We start from the raw sequence: 19,005 nt of genomic DNA, 5'->3' as shown, positions 1-19,005 counted from the left end.
GCATCTGGGACGCCTTTGATAGTTTGGGCTGTTCTCGCAGAAATACCATCTCACCCACCCCCATGTCATCCAGGACAATCAGCCTCTACTATAAAAAAAAAAGGTCTTCGAGAGCGAGAGCGATAGCGATAGCGAGCAATTATCTGACCAAGATCCCTGGGACTATACGAGGCAAGAAGGTGAGAATCGGCGCGGGATTGGCTCTGGGAGATTAATGTCCGTCCCGGTTGGAGTCCGACAGGATGGCTGAGCAAGCGCCACTGCGACCGGAGAATACGGCGGTTACGGGCAAACTCACCCTAGTGCTCAATAATCCAGATCGATGAGTAGACAAATGCATGGATCGTAAGCCTTATATTCTCCGTTTGTACTTTTGAGCATTCTATAGCTCAGGATGAATTCGCTGCTCAGTATTCTTTGACTTCATCACGGGCACTTGTCGGAACCGCCTTGAACGGCGGATAGTGTTGCGCCGGCGCCCCTGCCGACAATGTCGGTAGTCGCTTGTACGGGGGTAGAGCTTACAGTGGTCAGCGATAAGCCTAGTACTATAAAGTGTAATGTAGTCGCTCTTGCAACGAGATTCCAATGGAATGCATGAGTCATTTTTTCTTCCATTGAATTTGCATACTTTTTAGAGAGATATTCTTACCATAGTGCTATTCCCGCTCACATCAATTCCGCGTCATACTATCGCTTCATCTCAGCATTAACGGACCAGTAGAAGTAGATAGAACGAGCAGAAAAAAATGGCAGCTATTCCAAAGGTTCAATTCCCGTCTGGCACCAAAGTAGACCAGGTAAGCCATGCTGCTACTGCGCTATTCGGATTACTAAACGCTCACCTTGAACCATAGCTGGCATATGGCACTGGAAGTGCTTGGATGAAGGAAGTAGAAGGCGAGGTTCATCGACCAACCGTGGACGCGATTAAAGATGCTATCAACGTGGGCTACCGCCACCTCGACGGCGCGCAGTGTAAGTCATCGTCAGTCTGTAGGGAAGTAGGAAATTGCACATTCTCAAGACTCTGAAACGCTGTTGAATATGCAGAAAACGACTGACCAGGCACAGATTACAAGAATGAGACCGAGCTGGGCCTTGCCGTCAGAGAGTCGGGCATACCAAGGTCTGAATTTTTCCTAACCACCAAAGTCTTTGGCCACACCGACGTGGAAGGGCAGCTTCGGGCCAGCCTGGAGAAACTCGGCACCGACTACATAGACCTCTACATGCTCCATGAGCCATTTTCGGCCCGTGGAAGTCCTGCCGCCCTTCAAGCAGTGTGGCGTGACAGTGAGGAAATACCTTAATGTCAACCCTCTTGAGGACACTTGTGCTAATTGTATGTGAAATCTTGCAGTGGAGGCTTGCCACGATAAAGGGCTCGCACGCAACATTGGTGTGTCGAATTTCTTGGTGCCGCACATCAAGGCGGTCCTCGAAACGGCCAAGACCAAGCCGGCCGTCAACCAGATTGAGCTGCACCCCTATCTGCCGCGCGCGGAGCTGGTCGACTTTTGCCAGAGCCAGGGCATCACGGTCGAGGCCTTTGCCCCCTTGACGCCGCTGACCAAGGCCAGCCCGGGGCCCATTGATAATGTAGTCCAGCGCCTGGCTGCCAAGTATTCTATCACTGAGAGCGCGGTGCTCTTGAGGTGGCACGTGGAGAGGGGCATTGTGGTAATCACTACCAGCTCCAAGAAGGAGCGGCTCCAGGAGTACCTCGTGCAGATTCCGGGCTTTCAGCTCAGCGAGGCCGAGGTTGATGAAATTGGCAAGGCGGGTGAGCAAAAGTTGTTCAGGCAGTACTTGGCTGATTTCTTTGGCAAGGACGTCTGGGATTAAAGAATGATTAGTTCCAATATATGAATAGCTTCAGGAAGCTACAACTTTTATTAGCGAGCGACTATTTCATGTCTTGCTGCTATACTAGCTCTATTTCCGCCGAGAAGTTTTGTGCAAAATATACCGAGACTCCATCCTATGCAAATGCTACTAGTTTGATGCATTCATACTATTCTTGGTTCATGATGACTATCTTAATATCCTTGCGCGCGTGTTGTGCCTCAAAAGCCTCGGCACACTTGGTTAGGGGGTATGTAGAGGTGATCAAAGGTTTCAAATCAATCTTTTTGCGACTCAACAGATCGATAGCATCAGCGAAGCAGCCTGGTGTGTATCTGACAGTGCCTGGATTTTGGGGTCAGCAATGTTTGGCCGGGTCAGATGATGGGTCAGTTCTTACCCTTGATATTCAGTTCCCTAGCCGTCAAGAGAAACAATGGAACAGAAGTCAGGGGCTTGCCAAGTCCTGCTTGTATACCTGCCGTTATGTCAATATGCTGCCCAAGGGATTCAGTCTTTTATCCAATTGAGCTTACAAGTGCCTCCGTTCTTCAGCATGCAAATTGCCATTTGGCTGCACGCTTCAGCGCCACTAGCTTCCACAGTAACATCAAAGCCGTTACCGACATCGTGTTCCTTGATGATCTGCTTGGCATAGTCCTGAGCAAATGCGAGTGCTTCAACACCCTCATCTCTCTTTGGCGAGACGATTCCGGCATCTGCACCGTACTTGACGGCAAAGTCTACCCTTGTCTGCTCGATATCAAACATGACAACTTTTCGAACTCCATAGGCCTTGGCTACAGCGAGGATCAAAAGGCCAAGAGGTCCGCAGCCACTATGAAATGTTTAGATATCGTGCAGGAATTGATCATCTCGTACACCAGGCAGACTTACAAGATTGCTAGAGTCTGATGAGAGTTCAAAGCGGCGCGTCTGCCAAGCTGCACAGCAATCGCCAGCGGCTGAATGGCACCGGCCTCTTCCCACGAGACATTGTCGGGGATCGGCACCGTCATGGACGCCCGGACCGTGGCGAACTGGCAGAGCGTACCGTCGGTCGGATCGAGACCGCAGTACTTGAGGTCGGCGCAGACGTTGGGATCTCCCCGGAGGCAGAACTCGCACTCCATGCACGCGAATCCGGGCTCGACGGCCACCCTCTGGCCGACGACCCGGTCCTTGACGGCCGGGCCGACCTGCTCAATCACGCCCGACGACTCGTGTCCGAGGACTAGCTGCTTCGAGACCGAAGCGCTCTCCCAGTTGTGGCAGTCCGAGCCGCAGATGCCCGTGGAAATTACCTTGACGAGCACGTCATTGTCACCGAGAGGCTTAATGGGACGTTCTTGCACCTCGAGCTTCCTGGGCCCGACCCAGACGCAAGCGCGGTTGGTGGTGATCTCGGTCATGGTGGGTGTCGATTACTTGAGGATTGATCTGTTGACGTGAATGTTTAGAAAATTAATGAACAGCTCGGAATAACAGTGATCATGCTCAAATTTGAATGCAAGATTGGATGGCATACGACCCTTTTTTCGTGTTATTCCCTATCATTGTCGAGATGAGTATTCGGATCGGATCACGGGCCCTAGTGACTATTATATCGGATGGGTATGACAACTGTGGGGTTGGGAGCAGGGATCAGTGAGGATCATTGAGGGTATTGCATGGCCTCAATTGCAGTATATCGGGAATCATTTCCCTACTTTTCTTGCTGATAAGAGTGTACTAAGCCACTTTGGATACTCCGAACAACATGATTCTCACTTCAAGCATGCCAAGCTCGGTTCCATTGCTGCCGCTACATGACAGGGGTGCTTGCACAGGAGAGCATGGCAAGATAACCCTATCAGATTGAACATTTCTCTTAAAGAAGGGACACCAATCGTATATGGCCGGAGCCAGGCTCTGTGTTGTTGTTCATACCCGAAATACACACCGATCCAAGACTGCGCCATCAGGTCAGTGAAAATTGGAACAACATGGCATCCAAAGACATGGCTCAATCTGTCACATCCCACGCAGGCGGTGAGGTCGACACTTGGGATCCGAAAGAGGAGAAGGCCTTGGTTCGCCGGATCGACCTGCGAATCTTTCCCGTCATGATTGTCCTTTTCATCCTCAATTTCATCGACCGAAACAACTTTGCCAATGCCCGCCTCAAGGGGCTCGAGAAAGACCTCAACCTCACAGATGTTCAATACCAGACATGTATATCCATTCTCCTGGTGGGATATGTGGCAATGCAGATACCATCAAATATGATCCTTAGCAAGCTTTCTCGGCCGAGTTGGTACATGTGAGTGATAGGACGTATATTTTCCTCGCCTTCCAGAGCGTCATTTCAATGGGGACTTCTCCCGGATGGGCATGCTTCGATGACTCCGCGGTGCCATCCAAACTTGCTCTTTCGAATCAAAAAAGATACAACAGAAAGCTGACGTTTCGATGTGATCAACAGATGTGCATGCGTTGCATTATGGGGCGTCATCTCTGCAGCGACGGGAGCAATCCAGAACGCAACGGGGGCGATACTATGTCGATTCTTTCTAGGCTGCATCGAAGCCTCACTATTTCCCGGCAGTATTGTAGGCGTCATACCTGCATGAAAATTACATGAAAAGTAGGCTGACAGTGTTACTTCCGTGATCCAGTATCTATTGGCGCGGTGGTATACCAGAAAAGAAATGCAGTTGCGGGTGACCATCCTCAATGGAGGTAATCTTGCAGCACAGGCCTTTGGGGGCTTGATTGCAGCCGGAATTCTTTCCGACATGGAGGGAAAAGCAGGTCTGCGCGCTTGGCGATGGCTGTTCATCATTGAAGGTGTCATCACAATTGCTTGCGCAGTCATTGCCGTCTTTATCCTACCCGAATACCCCCAGACGACCAGCTGGCTCTCGGAGCGTGAAAAGTTGATTGCCCAAAAGCGACTTGCTTTGGATGCTGGAGTCGCAGAGACAACAGAAAACGAAAGCGCTCTCCATGGTCTCAAGTTGGCGGTGATGGACCCCAAAGTCTGGCTTCTGGGTATCACCTATCACGCGACCATCATGGCCTTGAGCGTAAGTCGATTGGTCTCTAGGTGCCTATAACAATGCCGCGACTGACATGAAAAATTAGTTCAGCTACTTCTTCCCAACTATTACGGCATCTCTTGGTTACGACACGACAAAGACCCTTCTCCTGACTGCTCCGCCTTGGATCTGGGCTCTGCTCTTTTCCCTGCCCAACGCATGGCATGCCGATAAAACGGGAGAGCGCTTTTGGCACTATACTGTCCCCGCCGTGATCTGCATCATCGGTTACATCATCTCAATGACGACGACAACGACCGCTCCTCGGTATTTTGCCATGTTTATGATGACAAGTGAGTATCTGCGGCAGCCCACAAGACGCGCAAATCATGGGCTGATGACTTTGAATAGCTGGATATGCCTGCGGCTTCATGATGCTCGCGTGGATTTCCAACACCATTGTGCGACCAGCTTCCAAGAAAGCCGCGGCAATCGCCATTGTAAACGCCTGCGGTAACATTGGCAGCATTCCTGGCTCCTACATATGGCCCTCAAAGTACGGCCCATACTACGTCAAGAGTTTCGGCGCTGAGCTGGCCATTTTCGCGTTTGCTGTCCTGTGTGCATTCATCTTGAGGATGTATCTGAAACATTTGAACAAGAAGCTTGACGCCACCGAGGAGGTACCGTACGAGGTCACCGATGCCTCGGCTGCGCGCACGGCGGATCTAGAGGGCAAGTCGCCAAATGCAGTGGTCGAGGATGCCAAGGGCTTCAGATACCTGTATTAGAAGTGAGGTTGGGTTCATGCATGGGGAAGTTGGCATGCTAGAAGGCGTTTGGCGGCATCGAAAATCAGTCTTGTCAACGTATCCCTGAAAGAGTATATGTCGTGGCCTTGAAGATGGGGTGTCAAGAAATCAGTCTCTTGAGTCAAAACTTTTGCCCAATGCTATTAATGAGATGTGATAATATACCAAGTTAGCAAATGTCTGCGCGTGGATGCCATATTATCTTCATTAAATTACAAGTAGAATAAGCCTCGCCCCCTCCTTTCTCTTTCTTTCTTTTATGAACGAAGAATAATAATGAAAATGTTTCAAACCCATTTTTTTGACTCATTTGTTTTGTGATATTTTGCCGTAAAGTTCTTTCTATGGATTCTTGATTTATTTATATTCAAGACTTAGATTAACCAAGACCGCCGTATGCAGAATCTCGCTCGGTCAATGTAGCTAGAAATTATTTATAGCCATTAGCGACTCTCACATCTTGTCCTTTCTCAGCCGTATCAGACTGTTTCGACTTTGCTACAAGACTTTGAAGTTTTGACATCTCAGTGCACATCCAGGCTTGAATCGCCACGATATCAGCACCACAGTTCACGAAGTGGAATCCTTGGTCATATCGCTGTGCCGCTAGAGTTAAAAGCACAAAATATCAGCTGTTCATCCTTCGTATACTTGTTAGTCATTCTGGTTCGAGGATTGACTCACCAACATCAGCACTCAGGGCAAAATGACCAGCATATTTCCCTGCATCCAAAGTTGCCTTGAGAATTTGCGCAGTGGCATCCTGTACCTCGGGGACCTTGGAGTGGTCAAGGCCAGCATAGCCCATGGATGAAGCCAGGTCGTTTGGTCCAATAAAGAGCATATCTGAGAGAAAGAATTAGTCTTTGTGCTGATGGGATCCGCGAGTGCAGTGGTGAGATTACCGATTCCATCGACGTTTGCGATCTCTTCCACATTCTCGAAGGCCTTTCGTGACTCAATCTGCACACAGATCATGACATTGTCATTGGCGCTGAGCGTGTATTGCCCCATGGTCTGGTTGAAAGCTGCCGATGCAAACATGGCGCCTACACCCCGAACCCCCTGTGCCCATCGGTTGGATGGGTATTTGCAGGCTTTAACTATGGCTTCCGCTTGTTCCTGCGTCCCAAATTTTAGTCTGCTGTTTGTAGATGCTTCTATGGTACTGTAGGGGTATTAAAAATACCTTTGTCTCACACATTGGCACCATGATACCATGTGCACCAGCATCCAGGACCCTCTTCATCATCCATGGTTCACTGCCTGCTATCCTCACGATTGGGGAGCAGCCAGACGACGAAATGGCGCCAACTTGTAAATACATGTCGTTATCCGAAATGTTTCCATGCTCGCAGTCAATGAGAACCCACTACAACGAATCATTTAGCTTTTGTTCCAATCAAGGTTTGCGCATGGAATTGGAGTAATTGCAAAACTTACGTCCTGTCCCAATGGCGCAATCGTCCTCGCGAGCGTGTATCCGGGAAACTCGAGCCATTGCCCGACACTAGGTCCTTCTCCGCGCTTCGCTCTTTCGAGCGATTCCTGGAGCCGCGTTTTGCCAGAGGCGTTTACGACGGGAGACGCGATTTGGTTGGACATGGTTGTATGTGATTGAGTGAGTGGATGAATAGTGAGTTCGAAATCAAACTATGATTACAGAAATTGTCTAGAGCCATTCAAGGGCCGGATTTGGTCTGACCTGAGCTTATCAGAGACGACGTGGTTGAACTACCTGGTCCGGGCCGGAACACGGACCGACGCCGAAACGAATTGGTGGTGTGGTCATGGGAACACTTGATCGGGAGAAATAACCACTCATGCCGAAATGAACACGCAAGAAAACTTCAATAATCGGATCTGCGAGGAGTCATTCTGCTGATGTAAGGACCTCCATTATGTTCTATGGACAAACTTTATCACCGTTGTGATTTGGGTAAGCTATCGGATTCTGGCTGGTGTTGCTGGTAAGAAGCGGCTGGACCCTGATTTAGGACACCCCTGGGCTCAGGCCTGCTATAGTGGACAACTAGGGTATTTGTGCCTATGATCTTCTTCTGAAAGAAAAAAAGAAAAAAAGAGAAAGAACTTCCCTGTCGACCGGAAAAATTGAGTTTTTATGTACTTCATTACGGACTATATATCAATAGAGTAAACATCTTGAACATACACCTAGCTTCAGCTTTAGATCTATTTGTACCTGGCAGGGGAAAGGTCAACACTTGACTGGTTGACGAGTGTCGCTAACGTGCACACACTTCCAGCTGCTGGACTGATATTTAACATTCAACTATATTCGATTGTAAATTGCCAAATGGGGAAAGCGACGAAGTACTGCCTGGTGAACTGGCCGTGCTATAGTTGGCAAGGCCTCTTGTGGAAAATGACACTAGATCGAATACACACACGTTGAAATACTCGCAGAATTGGCTGTGATCAGTTGAACAATAAATACACTGGCACTCAAAGGCCATTAATCTTCCCTGATGACAGCGATTATGGGTCCTTGTAATACTCCAACCTGCATGTCTTACGTTCCAAGGGGATAGGCAAGTGCTCATGTTGAAGCGTTCAGTGCAACCCTTTATCTGCCACGAGTCTGGAAAGTGGGGAAAGTGTCGGATGGGCCACCCAAATATCCCGACGGCTGCTATCTAGGTACAGTCCATCAATGATACTGTATTGTACTCTGACAATATTGTCCGGACTCTACGATTGTTGACCGAATATTCGAGTGTCTTGGGAGATCTCTGCCGATTCCAGGTTGTCTTGCCCTTACAAGGTACCTACTTCTTCCAGCGGCCCCAAGGTCATTTCCACGATGGGCCGGAATGCGGCGAAGCGGGACTCCACTGCCGCCGACGCCTCAAGTGCCTCCACTACCAATAGAGTATGGCAAGCCTGCATAGCTTGTCGCAGAAAGAAGGTGTGGTTTTCCCATTATCAAGTCCAAGTATATGCTTGGGGACTCTCATGCTGACGAGACTCTCATGCTGACGAGACTCTCAGGTGAAATGCGACGGGCAACAGCCATGTCACAACTGCAGCTCCCGTGATGCTCTTTGCGAGTACCCGGGGAGTAACGACAATGCTTCAACGAGTCGGCAGTGGGTCCAGTCATACCACTGAGCCTTGACGGCTATACTGATGGAAACTCTTAGATATGCCATGTCATTTGAAGCACGCTGCCAACAACTCGACCTGTTCTGCCAGCGTCTAGAAGGCCTTGCAGGTCAACTCTCACAGACAGTCGAGTCTCTTGTCAGAGCCAAAGTTGGATCTGAGACGTTCATGGAGGACGAGCTTGTTCAAGCAGCCAATGCTTTGAGATCCTTGCCAGACGCCGGCGAACACATGCCATTGGCCTTGGACCCATCATTATCAGGAACCGGGCCAGTGGTACAGCAAGAAATAGAAGACGAAGCACCCCAAGATAATCATGAAGAGTCGGACTCTGAAGCCTTTGAAGATGATGGCCTCGACTTTTCGGTTGATCAGAATGGTAGGACGGAGAAGTTTGGTTCGCTCGTGACAGACTCCTATGGCAAACTGAGGCAAGTCTCCAAATGCCGCGCAACGCTTGCTACATGATTAGCTGACCTCTAGATCAGATTCGTCGGAGGTGCGACAAATAGTGTTTTGATTGAAGCGATACAGAGTCTCTCACCCCCAGGGCAATCAGCTGTATCGGATTCCCCCGGAATGCTCAGTGTCAGCCGGGGTACTGCCAATGAAAGCGCCACCCAGCCTCTTGAAGTACCTCTTTTCGTTCATGGTCAACGTTGGCCCGAGCTACCACATTTGCCAAAGGCCGATCAGTTGAGCCGCCCTCCGCAGTACATTGCTGATCTCTTGGTGAATCTGTACTTTGACCAATTACACTACACTCTCCCCGTATTGCACAAGCCACATTTCTTGGCTCGCTACAAGAACCTTAATTCTTCACGGTCTTCTGAACAGCCGGACAAGAGGTTCCTCTCCGTCTTCTTCGCCGTGTGCGCGTGCGCTGCGAGTCTCTTGCCGTCCGATGGCAAGTCCTCGAGGTTCCCTGGCCTAGACTACTACGAAAAGTCTCTCTTGTTGCACTATGCATCCCATGGCGAAGCCTCGCTCGAAGGCGTGCAGTGTTTGGCCTTGCTTGCCATGTGCTCGGCTGGCTGGAACACTCTGACACAGAGCTGGAACTATGCTGGCAGGGCTGTTCGTGCTGCACAGGACCTAGGTATTCACTTGAGTAGCTTGGTAAGTGCCGTCGGCATATTTCATGATAATTGAATCGCGTTACCAACCACGTACAGATGTCCGTTCCAGGCGAGCACCTGGATCCAGCGGCAATGATTCGACAGCAGTTATCAAGACGGATCTGGTGGAGTGTGTACACCTTGGACCGGTAAGTCCCGACTTCCTCAAGTAGGGGAGAATACTGGCCTAATTGCTTCCTCGATGATAGTGTCACGTCGATATGCCTAGGGAGACCGATGGCGGCTCAAGACGCGGATTGCCACTGCGAGCTGCCTCTAGACATTAGTGATGACGACCTCGATGAATACTGCCGGAACAAACAGCATTCTCCAGTAAATCCGCCAGTGTCCACTCCGATGACTGGCTTCTTGGCTTTCGCGCGGCTATGCCGCATCGGAGGCAAGATCCAACAATTATATTCTCCTTCGAGGATCCGGGAAATTGCTAAGCCCGCAAAGGCTAAGCAACGATTGCGGACTATCGGCTCTCTGGATAAATCACTGAATGAATGGTTGATTAGCCTACCAGACGATATACGCTTTAGTGCGAATCAGCTTGATCGAGGCCCAAACTTGACCATGTGTGTGATCATGTTCATCGTCCATGCTGGATCTCTCCTCAATCTGTACCGGTAGGTCATAGCTTTTGCCTGTCGGGTACGCGTTACACTATGGCTGACATCATCAAAGGTCACTTGTCGGCAGTCTCAATCAGGCACTGCCCGGACTTCAAGCAATCGATGCAGTATCCCACTGCGTGAGTGCGGCAAAGAGCTGTATCAATGCCGCCGAGTTGGTACGTGAGCTGGTGCCACCTTCGCATCACCTCGCATTTTGTGTGCATTACCTGACATTGTCGGGCTTGGTATTGTAGGTGCCCTGCCCTTACATACGGGGAGAGAGACTTTTTTTTTTGGGTACAGGACCGTTGACACTATAATTTTAGACTTCGAATGCCAGGGTCTCCCCACGATTCGACCCTCCCCGATGTGCGGAAGTGCGTTAGTTTCTTGAAAGACCTGGAAGTGACATGGAATGGGGCAGCAAAGAGTCGTGCCATAATCGAGCAGCTCATGCACGAGTCAATCCCCGAGGCGAGAGCACCCAACGGAAGAACGTTTGAAAATTCAGAGGTTATTGAATCATTCTCATGGGATCAAGTCCCAGGAGCAGGACTCTTTGGCTACGATATTCCAGGTACCGATGTGCTCAATGCCTGGTTATTATGATCATGAATGGAATCGGTTTGAAGCACAAAAGGAATCTTGCCCAAGATCTGACATGACGCGCATAATTCAATTGATCTAGCGGGTGTGACTATCGCGTACATACTATATGTCATGTGCAAGGCGCAACGTATTGACCGACTTTGATGGTGACCAAAATGTACATAGTTCCATTCCTCAGGTTGACGACTCTTGCTTGACCACTTGCTAGTAGGAGTATTACACATCTGTGCGATTGCCGACAAGGATTGAATCCATCATGGTTTGCCTCCTATTCGGATTAAAAAAGACTGCGAATAATAGTATGGATTTACGGAATAACGAGTCGGACATTTGCCAGCGGCCCCTAGGCGCTGTCCACGAACCAACGAGAGAGCTTCTGGCTGACCACCGCTGAAACCTTACTCTCCACCACGCTGTCCGCTGCCGATCGGGTATCGCACCGCACCGCCTAATCGGAACCTATCCGCTTCGAACCCCCGTCGCTTATCATGAGTCCTTTCGAGTCTCCGCTATTCAAAGCATCATCAATATGAACATACGATCGAATTGATCGCCAGTCAAGTAATAGCGTCTTTCTGGATATGTGTATTATCAAGTTGAATACATGTTCTCCGAATAACTATATCAATCTATCATATCCCCCGGATTTTTCAACAACTGTCGACCCCTCTCCGGCATATAACAATCAAGCCCCGCATTGCCAGCAGCTTGCTTGAAAATAAAATAGTCATCAACGCCTTTTCACAACCTATATATCAGCGTACAGTCAAAGACTTCTTCTCAGGGCTTTCAAAGTCTTGACCCATACACACCGTATAATTAGCTGAGCGCTGCAAACATGGCACTTCCTTCAGCACCAGTCGTCACATTGGCAGCAAATGCCTCGATACAGCCGCCCCTCTCGCGACGTGGCCACGGTCCAGGTGTGATTGTCATTGATGCCGGTCTCCCCGACTCTTCGGTAGCAAAGAGTCTCGACCCAAAGCCTCAAAAGAAGTGGGCAGAGGAGGGCTACGCGGTCGCGCGGGCCACATTCTCACAATCGAGCGCCGGTGATGGAGCTTGGGAAGCCGAGTCTGTGCTGGAGAAGGCTGTAGATGCTCTGGTGAAATTAGATACCTGCGACACCAAGGACAAGTTTGCACTTGTTGGTAAGTTTTGCCTGGAATCAACTATGCGCAGGGAAAACGGAGGGACTGACATGAGTTGCAGTATATGGCACACCTTCAGACTACCCCGCTGGTTTCTCAGACAAGCTGAGAGCTGCATATAAATCTGCTGCCAGCATTGTGGCGGCAGTAACATTTTCATCAGAGTGGGATCTGTCAGTAAAGCCAGAATTGGTGCACATTGCAGGCAAGCCAGGATCACCAGTGACCAGATCCAACACATCGACGTACGACTACCCCCAGGTTGAATCCGAAAAGTTCATCGTGCCGGGCGCCGAGGGCTTCAACTACTCGGCGGCGTCCGTGGCGCACACCCGAGGCCTGACCTTTATCAAGAAGCACCTCGGGGGCCCCAACTTTGACCTGGAGAAGATTTGGGACGAGCACACGTACTATGAGTTTGACGACCGCTCCGTCGAAAAGACCATGGCCACCATGGTCGACGAGCCCTACGTCAACCACATCCCCACCATGACGGGTGGCGTGGGACGCGAGAGGCTGACCACCTTTTACCGCCACCACTTTATCTTTAGCAACCCCGAAGACACAGCGTTGGAGCTGGTGAGCCGGACGATTGGCGTGGACCGCATCGTGGACGAGTTTGTCTTTACGCTCACGCACAATGCCAAGGTTGACTGGCTGTAAGTACCACCATGAACTTCCACTGCTTGGAATTTTTCCAGACCGAAACAAGAAACACACAACTAACAATGAGGAAAACTAGACTCCCCGGTGTGCCACCAACGGGCAAGCGCCTCAGGCTCCCCTTTACCTCCATTGTCAACATTCGCGGCGACCGCCTCTACCACGAGCACATTGCGTGGGACCAGTGCACGGCCCTGATCCAGGCCGGCCTGATGCCAGAGTACCTCACCTTTCCCTACCAGGTCGACGGCAAGTCGCCCGAGCCCGGCAAGAAGTTTGAGTACCGCGTGCCGGCTGCCGGGTTCGACGTGCCCGACAAGCTGCAGGACCACGGAGCTGCGGAGAGCAACGGCATGTTTTCGTTCGAGGTTAGGCAGGTTGATGCTTAGGCCAGAAATATTATAATGAATGAATAACAATTCAATTGAACATGTCGTCTTGTGCATCTTGTTTCAGTGTTCCTCGTATTCAGTCAAGTGTTGGAAACGTAGGAGAGCCACCAAATAGAGTGTGGCCAGTAAGCTTATCGCTTAGTTGATACTCAACACTTGCATTTCTATTGGCAGGGTGTGGGATCAAGTCCAAAGTCTTGCTTGTATAATTCGCGCACTGCACTGGTGCATTCAATCGTCTCTATATGTGTAGCATTGATTCAGGACAAAAGTCATCTTTCTATAGGTTCAATATGCTTTAAATAGGGTGCCCACAACATCTTCTGGCGCGCGCTGACTGGTCGCATTATAGTTGGGAAGCAGAGAAATAAAGGCCATATTTGCCCCTGCAACTGTTACTTTTTCAGGATTATACTGATTCCAGGACTTTATCCCATTCTTCATGATCGATTGTCTCTGGATGCGCGGCATTTAGTCTTTAATACAATGCCTGGCGCATACGTGCTAATTATTGTGCATATAGATGGTGCAATGAAAATGGAATTAAAGTCAGACCGCTGCCAGTTTCCTGGTCGCTGATTCAAACGCTGATGAGAAGCAGCAGGCGATGGCGGAATACCTCAAGAAACAGGGCTTGCAGGGCAGATTAATGGGAGGCGCATCGCCCCGGGCCAGGGGGTGACTCGTTCCTGCATCTGGCTTATCAGGCGCTTCCCATGCCAGCTAAACCAGATTGAGGCTTGGCGCCACTGGGCACGGGGAGCCGCGCTCAAGTCCCACCCAGGTGATCGTGTCAATAATTGGGCACATGACGCACAGTTCCATTGATACGTCGTGCTGCCATCAGTCATCTGTCCAGTCTGTGTTTGCCTATCTGTTTCTTATCCATCTCTTCCTCTTTTGTTTATCACATCTCTGTTTTCATCTGATTTTCTGTTCTCGATCCTCTTTTACACCTTCACAGACGATACAGGCGTCACATCATGGTCGGATACACTCGACGCCAAGTGGCCGCGGGCCTAGCTCTCATGGGCGGCCTGCCAGCGCTCGCAACTCAAGTTCCTCTGGGCCTGGATACCAATCGCGAGCAGCAATTGCCGCTGCAAAGCGAAGGCAGCGCCCTGCCCTTGGTCAGCACCGAGGCGCTTCAGGATAGCATCAAGATTGACAATCTTTTTGCTCGCGCCAAGGAGCTGTATGAGATTGCAAAGCTGGGCGAGGATGAGTTCAACCATCCTACGCGCGTTATCGGCGGTGACGGTATGACCTCTTCTCCCAATCTTACTTATTTCCATTGTCCTCGACACTGTGCTCTATATCGCTATACTCGAGAAACAAGACTGATAGTTTCTTTTTAGGACACTTGGGGACGCTATCGTATATATACTCGTCCCTAGCAGAGCTGGGCGACTATTATACTTTGTCTAACCAAACCTTTCCCGCCGTGACGGGACGGGTCTCCGAGTATCGTCTCGTGCTGGGCGACCAGGTCCCGAGCTCGGCGTTGCCCATGGGCCTGACGCCCCCGACCAAGGACAAGGAGCCTGTTCACGCAGACCTGGTCCTCGTCGCAAACGCCGGCTGCGATGCTTCTGACTTTCCCGCCGAAGTCGCTGGCAACATTGCCTTTGTGCAGCGTGGCACGTGCGCCTTTGGCACCAAGTCAGAGCACGCTGGCCGTGCTGGCGCCGTTGCCGCGGTTGTCTACAACAACGACGAGGGTCCTCTTTCCGGAACACTTGGTACGCCGTCGCCGTACCACGTTGCCACCTTTGGCTTGTCCGATGCACAGGCTGCACCGGTCCTAAAAAAGCTCAAGGATGGAAAGCGTGTAGATGCCATTGCTTACATGGATGCCGACGTCCAGACTACCTACACTGACAATATCATTGCCCAGACCACCGCTGGCGACCCTGACAACTGTGTTATGTTGGGTGGACACAGCGATAGTGTAACTGAAGGTCCTGGTATCAACGACGACGGTTCTGGTAGTCTTAGTGTGCTCGAGGTTGCTAAGCAACTTACCAAGTTTAGCGTCAACAACTGTGTCCGCTTTTCTTGGTGGGCTGCCGAGGAAGAAGGCTTGCTCGGCTCGGACCACTACGCAGCCAGCCTCAGTCCCGAGGAGAACCAGAAGATTCGCTTGTTCATGGATTATGACATGATGGCCAGCCCCAACTTTGCTTACCAGATTTACAATGCTACCAACGATGAGAGTCCGGAAGGATCGGAGGAGCTTCGAGACCTCTATATCAACTGGTACAAGTCTCAGGGTCTCAACTATACTCTCATCCCCTTTGATGGCAGAAGTGACTACGATGGTTTCATCCGAGCTGGTATTCCCGCTGGTGGTATCGCCACTGGTGCAGAGGGCATCAAGACCAAGGAGGAAGAGGAGCAATTCGGCGGCAAGGCAGGTGACTGGTACGATCCGTGCTACCACCAGCTTTGCGATGATGTTAGCAACCTGAATCTGACAGCCTGGGAGGTGAACACCAAGGTATGACCACCCATACACATCATGAATCTATTTGACTTCGATAGAGTTAATACTAAGATTTCCCAGCTTATCGCTCACTCAGTTGCCACCTATGCTGCCTCTTTCGAGGGCTTCCCCAAGCGAGTTGCGCTGAAGTCTTCGGCTACCGGCGTATACGAGGAACAGACCAAGTACCACGGCGCCAAGCTTTTCATCTAAATTGTTTTGAATGTTACGTATACAAGTATGGCATGAAGGAATGCTAGCATTTACAGCGTGGGGCAATATCCTGAGGCATGATTAGACTCAAGTAGAATGATTCATTAGAAGGCGAGTCTTGATGTGTTATTAATCTCATGAGCACAATTGCTTGACGAAATGATTGAATCAAGCAGCGCTATAATTGACTTTTCAGTGCTTCATGTTGCTTTACCAGGCATTCTTGAGTGTGTCCAGAAACCCGGGTCTGTAGTAATGACAATATATGTTGATGCAGTACTCACATATAATGCCCAATCAGGATAGGCATTATTGTCATTTACAAGCAGGCCCATGCCGAGTCAATGCCAAGGTAGGACTTATTATCAGCGCCAATGACAAGCACATCGAAACAGGATGCGTCCCGACTAGACGTAATCACGAGCGGCCCGAGCCATCAGCCAACTTCCCGTGTGGCGCGGCAATTAGTGCGACTGCCAGCTAGTAACGCATTTTCGCTTGCCGTGTTTTCTTTTCGCAATCTGTCCCGTGAACGGATGCGCAATATGCTCTTCTGCATGTACACTCTTGTCATCACAATCTAGTATCGGGCCAAATAGCGATTGTTCTCATCAGTCATTGAATTTGAATTCAAGGTAACGCTACAACAAAACGATGGCTATGTGGTCTATACCAACAGCAGAATATTTAAACTCGTCGTAACCCGTGTATATACATGATGTCATGACATGATCCTCCTCTCATCAAATAGCAACCTCATCTTGGGGGAAAGCATTAGGCAAATGCTCTTGTCCAATTGTGAGTCTCTTTCTCCTCTCTCTCTCCATTTACGAGAGAGTCTTGGTGGCGAAACCCAGGGTTGGGGTAGAGGCACCGTTGAAGACAACGTAGGCGGCCTTGAGGGCAACGTCGCCAAAGATGTTGATGCCGATATCAGCGCTGGACTGCAGACCACCGTAGCAGGTGGAGGAGCCGTCCTCGACGGGGGCATAGTTGAGGTAGGTGGCGGGGATGACGATGCTGACGGAGCCGACGGTGTAGGTGAAGGTGGGCAGGGTGGCGGTGCAGGGGAAGACGTAGCCGCCGTACGTGTTGGAGTTGCTCGAGCCCGTCACCTTGGCGTAGTAGTTCTTGACCACGGTGGCGGGGAGCAGCAGCAGCGTGGTGCCCGTGTCGGCGATGCCGTTGAGGCTGGTCGAGTAGCTCGTCGTGCCCACCTTGTAGCTCGACGCGCTGAACTGCCAGAACCCTTGCGAGGTGCTGACCGACGTGTAGGCAATGGAGCCCGTGTACTTGGAGCTGTCAGTCTTTCCAAAGTCGTAGGTGCCGGCTGTAAAATTATCGTGTTAGTCTCTACATCCCATTTCTCATTGTTACCGAGTATTTTACTTACGGGCATCATGCTTCAGGTCAGCAACGAACAGGGGCGAGCTGAGCGAAGACTTGACATTGTCAAAAAAGGTCTTTTGGGACTTGGGCGACACGGTGTTGATGGAGCTGAAAGCCAGACCAACGAGACCATCGTTGTTGGTGTCCTGGGTGAACTCGGTAGAGATCTTGCTGGCGGCCTCGACGGCCTGGGTAGCGTACGAGACGCCACCGATGTTGACAACGTCGGTGTAGACGTCGCCAGAGGCTCCCGAACCGTCGCCGTACGAGATGCTCCAGGTGTAGCCGCTCAGCTTGGTGGCCGTGCTGCTCTTGGAGGGGCTGTACACGCTGTGGCCCGACTGGTAGCTCGAAGCCAGCTCGGTGCTGAACACCCACAGGTCCGAGGAACCGGTGTCAAAGTCGAGGTTGAGAGTCTGGGCAGGCGTGCCGATGCTCACGGGAGTGAGGTACTCGACATCGTACTCCTCGGGCGTGGTGACGGCGCTGCCCGTGGTTGCGCGCTTGGTGTAGGTGTGGTTGAGCGCGGCAGTCAAGTACTCGGGCAGAGGAGCGCCGTACTTGCGGTAAGCCTTGGCCAGAGCGGCAGCACCATTGCGGACATAGTGAGGGTTGCGGACCTGGGTGACAGTAAAGTCCTTGGTCTTGGGACCCTCGGCAGTGGGAGCGGCCGAAGTGAAGGAGATGATGGCAGCCGAGGCCAGGAGGAAAGTCTGCGCAAAGGACTGCATCTTGATGTCTTGTCTGGCTTTTGAATAATCACCGGCGACGACTCAGTTGGAGATGGAGAGACTGATGTGGTGAGAATGAATCCATCTTTGTTGACGAGGGCGACAGTGCCCTTTTATAAAAGAATGGGCAACTGTCGATGATCATCTCAAGATAAATGGGATATAGGTATATCTGATGAGTGATTATGCCGTGTAGACTAGCTCGCGCATACTCCAGTCTCTTGCTCTCTCCCTGGCTCCGAGATCTTGGCGTTCTGCTAACCCCCATGCCAGGACATAAAGCTTGTTCCTTTGTCCAAGCCTGTGTGTAATGTACCGACTACAGAGAGGCGCCACACCACCATCATCATCCTTGGCCCCTGTCATTGGGCATGTCGTTGCGAGGGAAGAGACATGCATATGGAGTATAATCCCTAGACATTGGCAAACGAGCAGTTGCCGAGGCCTGCACACTAACAGCCTACCTACCCACAGTAGAAAAAGAAAAATGCGTGATTCAGTCCATCTGACGAGTGATGGGCCATGGATTCTCAACACGAACCACAATCGATCGGCCAAGGTGGGAATTCCCACGAATCCTAGAGTTGCCCCGGTCAATTGCAGATTGCAGCATTGTACGAAGTACATGGTTTGACAGTGCTGTATCTGGAGCGCAATCTCCAAGAGCGGTAAACCACCCAAAGAAACTATTGTTCGCCCCGCTGAGGGCGACCATCCAGGAGCCATCAAAACCCCTGACTCAAGCGAGACATGCACTAGAGCCTTTTAGCCAGCAGAGCGACCCAGGGTCTATCGAATGCGAGAGCTCCGAGAGCACCCAATCAGCAA

The 19,005-nt window shown here is 50.8% G+C and overlaps 8 protein-coding genes across 8 annotated transcripts; 5 read left to right on the top strand and 3 right to left on the bottom strand.

Moving 5' to 3' along the window:
• Positions 1–749: 749 nt before the first annotated feature.
• On the top strand, positions 750–1,848 carry PFICI_05848 (uncharacterized protein; the record flags this gene model as incomplete). Its single annotated transcript, XM_007834429.1, has 4 exons — positions 750–800; positions 858–978; positions 1,075–1,296; positions 1,364–1,848. 4 exons carry the CDS (start codon positions 750–752, stop codon positions 1,846–1,848), a joined length of 879 nt encoding a protein of 292 aa, XP_007832620.1.
• Positions 1,849–2,017: 169 nt separating this feature from the next.
• PFICI_05847 (uncharacterized protein) lies at positions 2,018–3,260 on the bottom strand (the record flags this gene model as incomplete). The annotated part of the gene is made up of 4 exons (XM_007834428.1): positions 2,018–2,193; positions 2,249–2,326; positions 2,385–2,686; positions 2,746–3,260. 4 exons carry the CDS (start codon positions 3,258–3,260, stop codon positions 2,018–2,020), a joined length of 1,071 nt encoding a protein of 356 aa, XP_007832619.1.
• A 573-nt stretch (positions 3,261–3,833) lies between these two features.
• Positions 3,834–5,659, top strand: PFICI_05846 (uncharacterized protein; the record flags this gene model as incomplete). Its single annotated transcript, XM_007834427.1, has 5 exons — positions 3,834–4,150; positions 4,313–4,439; positions 4,506–4,916; positions 4,975–5,221; positions 5,280–5,659. 5 exons carry the CDS (start codon positions 3,834–3,836, stop codon positions 5,657–5,659), a joined length of 1,482 nt encoding a protein of 493 aa, XP_007832618.1.
• A 451-nt stretch (positions 5,660–6,110) lies between these two features.
• On the bottom strand, positions 6,111–7,285 carry PFICI_05845 (uncharacterized protein; the record flags this gene model as incomplete). The annotated part of the gene is made up of 5 exons (XM_007834426.1): positions 6,111–6,286; positions 6,365–6,526; positions 6,586–6,802; positions 6,870–7,052; positions 7,124–7,285. The coding sequence occupies 5 exons, from the start codon at positions 7,283–7,285 to the stop codon at positions 6,111–6,113; spliced, it is 900 nt and encodes a 299-aa protein (XP_007832617.1).
• Positions 7,286–8,504: 1,219 nt separating this feature from the next.
• On the top strand, positions 8,505–11,153 carry PFICI_05844 (uncharacterized protein; the record flags this gene model as incomplete). The annotated part of the gene is made up of 8 exons (XM_007834425.1): positions 8,505–8,573; positions 8,693–8,790; positions 8,845–9,241; positions 9,290–9,925; positions 9,982–10,073; positions 10,134–10,556; positions 10,615–10,794; positions 10,871–11,153. The coding sequence occupies 8 exons, from the start codon at positions 8,505–8,507 to the stop codon at positions 11,151–11,153; spliced, it is 2,178 nt and encodes a 725-aa protein (XP_007832616.1).
• Positions 11,154–11,991: 838 nt separating this feature from the next.
• Positions 11,992–13,356, top strand: PFICI_05843 (uncharacterized protein; the record flags this gene model as incomplete). The annotated part of the gene is made up of 3 exons (XM_007834424.1): positions 11,992–12,304; positions 12,366–12,963; positions 13,047–13,356. The coding sequence occupies 3 exons, from the start codon at positions 11,992–11,994 to the stop codon at positions 13,354–13,356; spliced, it is 1,221 nt and encodes a 406-aa protein (XP_007832615.1).
• Positions 13,357–14,342: 986 nt separating this feature from the next.
• On the top strand, positions 14,343–16,057 carry PFICI_05842 (uncharacterized protein; the record flags this gene model as incomplete). Its single annotated transcript, XM_007834423.1, has 3 exons — positions 14,343–14,619; positions 14,718–15,859; positions 15,926–16,057. 3 exons carry the CDS (start codon positions 14,343–14,345, stop codon positions 16,055–16,057), a joined length of 1,551 nt encoding a protein of 516 aa, XP_007832614.1.
• Positions 16,058–16,884: 827 nt separating this feature from the next.
• PFICI_05841 (Endothiapepsin) lies at positions 16,885–18,177 on the bottom strand (the record flags this gene model as incomplete). The annotated part of the gene is made up of 2 exons (XM_007834422.1): positions 16,885–17,387; positions 17,451–18,177. The coding sequence occupies 2 exons, from the start codon at positions 18,175–18,177 to the stop codon at positions 16,885–16,887; spliced, it is 1,230 nt and encodes a 409-aa protein (XP_007832613.1).
• Positions 18,178–19,005: the final 828 nt, after the last annotated feature.

The sequence above is a fragment of the Pestalotiopsis fici genome (assembly GCF_000516985.1).
Source record: "Pestalotiopsis fici W106-1 unplaced genomic scaffold PFICI_Scf_3, whole genome shotgun sequence".
NCBI classification, from domain to species: Eukaryota; Fungi; Ascomycota; class Sordariomycetes; order Amphisphaeriales; family Sporocadaceae; genus Pestalotiopsis; species Pestalotiopsis fici.
Note: the sequence above shows the minus strand (reverse complement) of the source record. Positions and strands in the feature narration are given on the sequence as shown.